Source organism: Xylocopa sonorina, chromosome 7, assembly GCF_050948175.1.
Source record: "Xylocopa sonorina isolate GNS202 chromosome 7, iyXylSono1_principal, whole genome shotgun sequence".
NCBI lineage: Eukaryota > Metazoa > Arthropoda > Insecta > Hymenoptera > Apidae > Xylocopa > Xylocopa sonorina.
In genome coordinates, this window is record NC_135199.1 from 8,388,627 (window position 1) to 8,400,043 (window position 11,417).

Below are 11,417 nucleotides of genomic sequence, written 5' to 3' on the forward strand. Positions count from 1 at the left end.
TTCAATTGTTTTCGCCATTTTTTAAACAATTCAAATTCTTTAATCAGATCTCGATTGATTTTATTCGCAAAATTCTCAAGTGTTCCTAATATACCTCAATAATTATATGGTAATTTCTTTCGCAAAGGACAAAAAAGAAGAATAAAAAAAAAACTTGCTCTAAATATGAACGCAAATCGAAAGACTTGCACTTCCACCAAAGACGAGAAATTATATACTCTAGAAGTCTTCGTCGACTCTGTCGCCTTGTACGCGGAGAGATTGCACAAAATCTACCCGAATGAATTAGGCGTTGATCTGCAGTTCATCGATATGCCATTGTTTCGAATCTTCCAAAGCGATATCCTACTAACCAAACCGGACAGATCGAAAGAGATAACCCGCGGATCAGGAATGCATACCGTGAATTTTAATGCTGGTAAAATGCATTTGTTCACAAGAAACGCAAGCGAACTGGTCGATAGAATGCGATCAAAACCATTGCTGCTAGACGTATACAAAATCAAAGAAATTCACATTTGCCCCGAGGAAGTCGTGAAGCATCCCTTGGGGAATTCAAAGATCCCAATGCCTGGCTGTCTATGCGACCATGTGATGATGGCTAGCAATGACGTATACCATCTACCAAAATCATACGAAATAAAGAATACATTCTGTCTCGTGGACAATGAGTATAAACCAAGCGGTTACATATCCCTCTTCTTTAGGCTGACCTGTTTCGGAACTTACATGACCCACCCGTTCTCGATCGTAGGAAAAAAATTGTTATTCAAGAACGCTGGTTCCTTTAACGAATTTTTATGCACCAAAGTGTCGTACCCAGATGAAGACGAAAGAAGAGCTGCTGAGGCCAGTACAAAATTCTGTTTACCCCGTCGAGTTTACGAGGAGAGCGAATTGGATACTCCAGCGAGGCCCATGAATATAGCTGGCCTGGTGTTCATTTGTAAGGAATTGTCTAAAAGAGACGGGCATGCTCCGAATGTGATTCCTCCAAATTATCCGCGAAAAATTCCACGCGTGGATGTCGAGGAAGTTAAATTCGACATCGATAAAACGCGACGGAAAGGATTTAACGAGGCGCTTGAGGAAGAACCAAATATTATAATTGACGGACAAAATATTCAGCGATATAGAGCTTGCCTTAATATCGGATGCCCGGGTAACATTTGCACGGGGCAAAAATAGCAACTTTTAAGGAAAATAAAGGAATGGCTTCGAATTATAAATGTGCATAATTAAAAAGGGAAACTTTCGTAGATAAAAAAAAAAGGTATCAACGTAGACGAAAACGATGAATCACGCATATTAATTCTTGATCGATCATCCAATCTTTCGTCGACCAAATTTAATGAAACGAGACAAAAGTGAATTTCAATTTGTGTAATGTATGAATAGCTTTTAAAGATGTCGCACACAGGTATACAAGTGTATACATGTACTTTTCTCCTTCTCTCTTAACTCTGTATAAGTCACTTTCCGTGAACGAAATACCGCGGGAGTGTGTGTATACAAGTGACCACTCCTAAACATGAAACTTTTCGTAAGGTGCGCTCCTCGAGTTTAGCGATAGGATAAAAGTCGTTTTTAAATTTCCGAACGCGTGAATGCGTGTCCGTCAATGATCGGTTGTGATATGCGGATTTGATTAGAGGAGAATTCCATCCGAGGTGAGCGAGAAGGAGATGCCCGTTGGTGAACGCATATTTTGGGCGTTAACCGTCCGTTTTAATTGTTGTTTATGGTGTAATTACTTCTTTCATCACTTTGCTTTTACGAGGGAATGAATAGTCTTTTATTTTTTATCAAGTGTTATGCAGAGGTAATTATCGTGCGCCGTTGAAAATGTGGATCTGGATTTTGATATTAACCTTCGCTTGCGGGGATGGTCAGTCTTCACAGGACTCGACCGAATCGACGCATACACCTTGGAATCGATTCGAGGAGAGAGATCAATCTGGGCCTGGATTACGAAATTTTGGAAGTTCGTCGGATAATGTTATAATAAAAGAGGCGTAAGTTTGAGGGATAGTAATTGGTTATTAAAATAATGTCATAAATGATTCACGTGTATAGTATTTGGAATGGGTAATTTGGTTAATATAATTGAAATCATATTAATTGTAAGGTATTAGTTGTGAAACTGCTTCTTCTAATTCATTTTACAGTACTTATTTTGTGGTCGCATCACGAATGGTTAGGCCAGGACAGATCTATCGGTTGGATGTAAACGTCTTGTATAGTCCGATACCGATGATGGTACGTGCGTCTATTCAAAGAAACGGAGTGGAGATCGCTGCAGATTTTAAGGAGGTGAAGGAAAATATACCGGAAACTTTGATGATGAGATTGCCACCCACGTCCGTCAATGGAGAATATAGGTTACGAGTTGAAGGGACCTACAATACTTTAACCGGTGGTCAAGCATTTCTGAACGAAACAAAACTTGTATTTTCACAAAGATCAATGACTATTTTCATTCAAATGGACAAACCGGTATACATGCAGGGTGAAACTATCCGATTTAGAACTATACCGATAGACACTGAACTAAAAGCATTTAATAATCCGATTGATGTGTACATGTTAGATCCGTATAGGAGAATAATGAGAAGGTGGTTAAGCAGGCAAAGCAATTTAGGAACAGTGTCCTTGACATATCAGCTTTCCGATCAACCAGTTTTTGGAGAATGGATTATACAGGTAATAGCGCAAAGCCAAGTGGAAGAGAAAACGTTTATGGTCGAGGAATACTATCAAACACGTTTCGAAGTGAATGTTACCATGCCGGCATTCTTTTTTGACAATGATCCGTATATATATGGCACAGTTCAAGCAAATTACACTAGTGGTGCACCAGTAAGAGGAAACTTGACCCTGAAAGCACGTATCAGAACATTGGATAAGGTATATACGGAAGCTTCTGAAATTGTAGAGAGAGACTTATATTTTGATGAGTATTATCCGTCTTGGTTGAAACTAACAGTTTTTTATGATAGTAAAAGTCCAGTGTTAAGATTTTTCAATGGAAGTTATCAGTTTCGATATCCAATGTCGGAATTGCTGAATTTCTCCCCCATCACAAGCGGGGTGGAGGTCACTATAATCGCAACGGTTGGCGAAAGATTTTTAGAAGAAGTAATCACAGGATTTTCCACGTCTCGAATTTTTAATTCTACTACAAAAATACGATTCCTAGGTGGATCGCCGCAAGTCTTTAAACCGACGATGCCATTCACTTTAAATTTAGTCGCGTCGTTTCATGATAATTCAGTATTGAGACCAAGTCAATTAAAAGGAGCCGTAATGGAAATTCGTGCAGATATTGAAATGAGATCGGGCGGTCGCAGAACGCTAGAAACTCAGATCTTGAAACATTCGCCGGACAACGAAGGTGTTTGGTCCACTGAAATTGATTTTAGAAAACAACTTGGCCTAGAACAGAATATGGAACAAGCGCAGCAAATTCTCAATGATATTTTTTCCATGAAAGTGTTTGCTTACCTGACCGACGGAGAGGGATACAGAACGCAGACCGAGCTATTGTTAATAGCCCATGAGTCACCTAATCAGCAACACATAAAGATATCAACGTCTACAGAGAAACCCAGAGTTGGAGAATACATGATATTCCATGTTCAAACGAATTTCTACATCGATACGTTCAACTACCTTATTATGGCAAAAGGTATAATACTTTTAACCGGGCAGGATAACATGCAGCACAACATTAAAACCGTTGCCATTCCTCTAAGCGCAGAAATGGCTCCTGTTGCGACTGCTGTCGTGTATCACGTTGGACAATACGGCAACGTTGTGGCAGACTCTTTGACGTTCTCCGTGAATGGCATTTCGCGTAATAACTTCACTGTATTTATTAACAATAAGAAAGCCAGGACAGGTGAGAACGTAGAGGTGGCCATTTACGGAGAACCGGGAGCGTACGTTGCTCTTTCAGGCATAGACAGAGCGTTCTACACTATGCAAGCAGGAAACGAATTAACGTACGCAAATGTGATTACTAAAATGGCACACTTCGATGAAGACACGAATGGTACTCATTCCCACACTTGGTTGTACCACGAAGGCGATCCAGATCAAATAGTTTACTTCCCGTCTTCGACTTTCGGCATAGATGTCAACAGAACGTTCGATTATATTGGATTAATAGTAATGACAGACGCATTCGTCTATCGAAGACCTGATAATTGTAACAGGACTCAAGGGTATGCGGAATGTCTCACTGGTAGGTGTTATAGACTGGATAAAAAGTGTGATGGAGTGTTTGACTGTGAGGACGGAACCGATGAGATGGCCTGCGAATACAAGAACGATACTGACATAGCACTATTCAGAAAGTGGCGATTTAACAGGCTACAGAGACAGTACGAGAACGTCTGGCTGTGGAAGGACATAAATATCGGCCCTCATGGTAGATTCATTTTCAACATAGACGTACCCAGGAGACCGGTTCACTGGATGATCACCGTCTTCAGTATGTCTCCTAGTATGGGTTTTGGCATGTTGCCAAAAGCGATCGAGTACACAGGGCTGCTGCCATTCTACATTAACGTGGAAATGCCGTCTCGCAGCAGACAAGGGGAACAGGTTGGCGTCCGTGTCTCCGTATTCAATTATTTGCGATATAACATCGAAGCCGTGGTGGTATTAGCCGGGTCTAAGGATTATAAATTCGTTCACGTCGAGGATAACGGCATCGTGCAATCGTACAGACCTCGTACGTCGTTTGGCTCGCATCAGTTCTTTATTTGGATTCCAGCTCAAGACGCAGCTATCGTTTATCTGCCGATTGTGCCAGTAAGACTTGGGGATATCAAAGTCCACGTCTATGCAACCACGGTGCTTGGAAGAGATTCCGTTACACGTACATTGCATGTAGAAGCGGATGGTGTGCCCCAACATAGACATCAGTCGATCCTGCTCGACCTTAGCAATCGTGCGTACGTATTCCAGTACATGCATGTCAATCTTACGGAGACACCGATTATAACCGACAAAGAGAATCGTTATTATGTATTTGGATCGAACAAGGCGGTGCTAAGTTTGGTTGGTGACGTAGTCGGGCCGATCTTCCCGACTATGCCTGTGAACGCTACCAGCCTCATGGATCTTCCTATGGACTGTGCCGAACAAAACATGTTCAGTTTCGCGGCTAATTTGTATACAACAATGTACATGCGTCTGATCAATCAACGTAATAGAACGCAGGAGAAAGAGAGTTTCTATTACATGAACATCGGTTACCAGAGGCAGCTTTCGTTTATGAATCCGGACGGGTCGTTTAGTTTATTCCGTAGTGATTGGAATCAGTCCTCGCCAAGCGTTTGGCTAACCGCGTATTGCGCTCGCGTTTTGCAGGAGGCACGTTTCTACGAATGGGAGAATTACCTCTACATAGATCCCGAGGTAATAGCCCAGGCTGTGTCCTGGTTGCTGAAACATCAAACACCAGAGGGATCGTTCTACGAAGTTACCTGGTTACCTGATCGTAAGATGAACAGCTCTCTAAATTACGAGAACGATATAATAACGCACAGAAACATCAGTCTTACGGCTCATGTTCTGATTACATTGCAAAGCGTGAAGGATCTGCCGGAGGGTCTAGGAACTCAGGTCGCTATTAGTGCTCTTGGGGCGATCAAGTGGTTGGAAAGGAATTTGAATTTGGTAGAGGAACGTGGCAAACCTTATGAAATAGCAATAGTCTCGTATGCATTATTGTTGGCTAAGGCTTCCACTGCGGGACGAGCTTTTAACATTTTGGCTAACCACGCGCGTAGGGAAGGAGGATTAACTTATTGGGGCAGGGAACAGGTGCCTCTTCCACCTTACAAGCTGGAGAATCAAAAACCGTTTTTACTTCCACGTTTACCGTATACATACGACTCGGAGAATATCGAAACAACCGCGTACGCTCTTCTGGTGCATGTTGCGCGGCAGGAAATAATGATAGAGCCTATAGTAAAGTGGTTGAACGCTCAGAGGTTGACGGATGGCGGTTGGGCGTCCACGCAGGATACCGCATGGGCAATGAAGGCGTTGATGGATTACACAGTTAGAACGAGAATACGAGATGTTAGCTCCTTAACTGTTACTGTGGAAGCTACGTCTCTTCAAGGACAGACTAAGACTTTGTTCGTCAATGATAAGAATCTCGCAAGGCTTCAGACGATAGAGGTAACTTTTGGATTAGTTTAAGTGTTACTCGAATCCTTATTTCATTCTTTTTTCCACTTTGTTATTGTGCAGATACCGGAAGCATGGGGAACAGTAAAGGTACAGGCAAAGGGTGCAGGATACGCGATTCTGCAGATGTCTGTACAGTACAATGTAGATATCGCGCAATTTCAAACTCAACCACCGGTTAGGGCGTTCGATCTGGTGACCAGAGCAAATTTCCATGGCAGAAATCAGTCTCATATTTCGTATCTCAGTTGTCAGAGGTAAAATACTTAAGATAATCTAATTAAAATACATTCACATGTCACTGTTCCTCACAGATGGATAAATACAAATGAGTCTTCGCGTTCTGGTATGGCAGTGTTGGATGTAGCTATTCCAACAGGCTACATAATCCAACAACAAACCTTGGATAGATACATTCAGTCGAGGCAAGTAAGAAATCTTCAGAGAGCAAGGTTTTTAGAAAGGAAGGTGCTCTTTTATTTCGATTATCTGGACCAAGAGGAGACGTGTGTGAATTTTACCATAGAGAGGTGGTTACCAGTTGCGAATATGTCACGGTACCATCCCATCAGAGTTTATGATTATTACGCACCAGGTAAGAAAACAAAAAATGCGCGTTATATTAAGACACGTATGGGAACAATAATTTTATGGGAACAAATAATTTCACTTTTCAGAACGTTTCAATGAAACCATATTCGATGCTCTGCCCATTTACACGCTAAATATTTGTGAAGTATGCGGCAGCTCTCAATGCCCATATTGTCCGATTTATAATACTGCCACAATGTTGGCCACGCCAACGGGTTTGCTGCTCACGGTATCTCTCCTAGTCTTTGTGACGAGATACTTTCGAACGCAAGAATTTAGCGTAGGGTAAACTCGACGAACTTAATGATTATCAATTCTAGTTACTTTTACTTTCATTTCTCTCTTTTTTTATTGCAATATTTTATCTAACTTTTGATAAGAAAAACAAGGAACCGTCCATTTGTGGTTTGTTAATCAACGTTGGAAATTTTATATCTAAAACGTAAGCATGGGAATTTGAACAAGATGCATATTTTTATACATTTTTAACTTTAAAACGTTCAATGTTATATGTAACTTAAGGCATATCACGCGTGTTCTTTATTCATGTTGTTACAACGATGAATATCGATTTATTCAATTGTTCTCAACATTCTATACATAGTCTAATAATTCATGGTTGGAACAGTGTGTTCTAGGAGGCAAAGAGTTATCAAGTACAAATGAAACTTAGTTGAGATCGAATTTTTCTAAGTATAATACACACCAAAAAAGTTCTTATAGATTTTCTAGTAATAACTTCTACTCAAATCGATATTAAAATCAATCTTTTTACCCTTTTCTATTTTAATCAGTTTTAGCAATTCAGATTTTGTGTATCCTTGGTATTATTTTTTACTGTTTCCTTCTTTTACTTTTCTATATAAACAATTCTCTGCTGCTTTCATGAATCATTAATTCTATCACTATTAAGTTATTACTATAACAAGAATGGTGATTTTTTTTTAAATTGTAAAAGAATTGGTCGTCAAAAATCAATTCAAGTTCGGTATCTTTCCCTGATTGCTAAAAGAAATTGTAGGCGCCAATTCTTCTGTAAACTCTACGCGTATATTTTCTATTGAGAGTTTTACTTAAATTTTCTCTTTACATATTGTAAAATCGTGCTCATAAATCGTGCCTTCGCAATGCCCCTTGAACACTGGACTTCTTGTTAATCAAAGGTATTTAGATTCCGATTAAGAAAGATTGCCATTTCGTTGGCGATCTGTACATAGTAGATTAGAGGCAGGAATCTGTGAATATTAACGCCGTTGAAGCATACACGCTCACGTACCTTTTCGATCAAAGAAAAATGGTGAAAATATATAAGATGGTGAATGTACTTTGCCCTTGCAAAAAAAAGAATGTATACTCTTTTGTATAAGTTATTTGTTCGAATATCAAAGATCTATTTTTAGTAATGTAGCATATACGGCATAATGTAATACATTAACTTGTAAGATTTCTTAAAGGTAATGCTATATCACTGGTGTTTTGAAAATACGTGACGGGAATCTTATAATTTATTTAAGAAAAATTAATTCAATGCTCACGATTGACTACTTTAATTAAATGTATTAACGTACCATAATGAATGAACGTGGCATTTTTTGGTCTCGTCGCAAGTTTTCAAATGATATTCTAGTGTATATAACGTTAATAACACCGTCCATAAGAGAAGTCTGCTTTATGATTAAATAATAACATATTAATACATTTAATATGCGAGTGCATGCGCTATCGATTCTAAGCGATTATATCATTTTTGTTCGAACACAACGTACGATAATTTATGTTTCAGTATTTGTAAATCTAACTTTCGTAACGCTGTTATCTGCGTTATCCGTCCATAAATGTATTTAAATGATTGAAAACAGCAGCATTTAACGTGCGTTCGGCATATTTTTACGTTTTTTAATCTTTGTACGTAAATAAACAATATAAAAGAATTACAGCTGTTTTATCTTATTGAAAAAAATACTGTTATTTCCGAACTAATCTAGAGAGAATAAAGTGTTCTTGATACTTTAAGAATTCAAATTTCGTGCCAATCGTAGCAATGTTTATTTCGATTAAATAAAAAAATTCCTTAATTTTCATTGAATTGAAAGAGTCAGATAAATTATATTTCCCGCTTTAGAGGTAAGAGAGAGAAAGATATATAAGAAAGCTGTAGAAGAGAGTGAGACAGATGATGATGACTCTACTTTGGAACCCGTGGCGCCATCTCTGTGAAAAGTGCTCAAACTGGTCGCTCAGCGTTATCGACAGCGAAGTAAACTACTGAAGACTACTAGCGCCATCTCTTGGAGAAGCGCTGAAACCTGGTCGGTAATTAGTTTCAGTACTTTCCGCAGAGATGGCGCTAGTAGTCTTCAGTAGTTTACTTCGCTGTCGATAACGCTGAGCGACCAGTTTGAGCACTTTTCACAGAGATGGCGCCAGGGGTTCTGGAATAGGGTCGGTACCGTCTATCTCACTCTTTCTTATAGCATCTTTCTCTCTCTTACCTATGTAATTCTGGCATAGCCCTTGTGGCATTACGGAACCTAGGGGCGCCACCCTGATAAGTTTGTATATGTGTAATTTTAAAACATTTTAAAACGCAATACGAGAAGTATCATGCAATGACTAATCACCATGAAATATTGCACTCAATCGCGCGACACAAGTGGATATTAAATTACGCGCAGCAGTGATTATTTATTTTTGCAGTTTTGCTATTGTTTTGCATTAATGTACTTCCATTAAATTCTCCACTTTTTATTTATACAAATTAAAAAGATTTCAGGATCTAAATGCACGTTGTATTACGTTAAATTGTCTGGCGATTATTTTTGAAGCAATCTTTAATATAGCAACATAGTCAGTCTTACAATAATAAGCCAAAAATACAATCTATATATCGAGCTTCCGGAGGACGAGCGAAAATTGATTTGTTTTCCTTCGCGGATCCTTCCTTTGCGGGACCCGTTCGGGGCCGAAGGGGGATTGCGTTTCGTACGTGAATGAGGAAAACTCGCGTTTCTTTCGCCCGAGCCCCTAAGACGAATTTTACAATTTTACACATAATTAGAGGGATGTATCACGTTGCGAAACTATGTCCTGTTCCCCCACGAGGTCTTAACGAACGAACAGAACATCAAATAGGAGGTCGAAGAATGGTACGTGGCTCGCGTTCCCTTCACCATGGCAACGGAATGATATAATATCGTTGGTCCTACTTTTGGCGAACCCTTAACTTGAATTACAGCTGAGAAATGTATAGCTTGATAGACGAGCGCAGAAATGTGCCACTGTGGCGTGAAATATCCATGTTATGCATTCGATCGCTCCACAGTTGAATAGCTTTCATCTATACGCTCCGCGCAACGTAAGAAAAGAAGTTCGGAAATGTTTTCGGTAAGTCCTAGGGTGCGAAATACTAATACCCACCAACGGAACGCCAATGAGACGAGGGTTTGCTCGAGGTGCACATTTCTGAGCTAAATGCATCGCAAATTAATCAACCGATCTCTGGGACGTAGCTCGATCCCGTTGAAAACGACACGGCTCTGGCCTCTGGACAGGTAAGTACGCTGTTCAAGTGAATTTAAACATTCTTAATCCGGAACCGCACGTGAACGAGATCTATACGTTCGCAGAGATGCAGCCAGCTCGAAATACATCGAACAGTGCGAGATAACGTCGGCTCTAAACAATACTCGAAAAGCAGAAGTCCGAAAGGAAGCTTGTAATTAAGGTCCGATTTCCTTCGACTTGCGAATCACTTTAAGCGATATCGTTTCACCGATTTCTTACAAATTATTGCCTCGACTATCACACGCTTTCTCTCTTTCATTTCATCCGTAGAACTAGAGCTACTCGAAGCAATTCTGACCGTGATCCATCTTTTGGAAAAAGGACGCTAATACAATCTCGGACCTAACTTTATGACCAGGACAGGGAAAACGATCAATACAAATATATAGATATATTATAATAGTTATTTGATGAAACATTTAAAGCCTTACATAAAATATACAGTATGATGTGTATCGTCACGCGTGTATGATAAAATTGGGTTGTTATCTGTGTGTATACGTGGTTCTGAACCAAGTTCGTTTCACGCGGGAAACATTGATGACATACGTTCAATTTAATCAGCATATATATATATATATATATAAAGACATCACAAAATATGCAGCCACGATTTTATTCTCGATTCTTTTTTTTCCTTTTTTTCGTTTGCATCTTTTTCTTTTCTTCATCTTTTTCCTCCTCTGGTTAATAGAGAAAAATTGATACACTTTCTCGAGATTAAGATATACTACTCGATTATATTCTTGGACTGAGAGACTCGATACGGCAGTAGTAGTAGTAATATAATAATTAATATAATAATAATTAATAATAATAACTAATAGTAATTAATAATTAATAATTAATAATTAATAATTAATAATAATAATAATAATAATAATAATAATAATAGTAATTCTTATAAATTCTAACACTTCTTGGTACCAATAATAGCGACCCGAAGAATGTTATCGACTTACTTTATTAATTATTTACTCATTTATTTATATTTATATTTTTATATATATATATATAATATGTATAGCTCCCTTTCGTCCGCAACTTTTTTCGTT

General features: G+C 39.0%; 1 protein-coding gene across 1 annotated transcript; it reads left to right on the top strand.

Annotated features, from left to right (window-relative positions):
* The first annotated feature begins 1,765 nt into the window (after positions 1-1,765).
* Mcr (macroglobulin complement-related) lies at positions 1,766-7,715 on the top strand. The gene is made up of 5 exons (XM_076897442.1): positions 1,766-2,015; positions 2,169-6,198; positions 6,271-6,464; positions 6,522-6,802; positions 6,885-7,715. The coding sequence occupies exons 1-5, from the start codon at positions 1,846-1,848 to the stop codon at positions 7,085-7,087; spliced, it is 4,878 nt and encodes a 1,625-aa protein (XP_076753557.1). The 5' UTR covers positions 1,766-1,845; the 3' UTR covers positions 7,088-7,715.
* Positions 7,716-11,417: the final 3,702 nt, after the last annotated feature.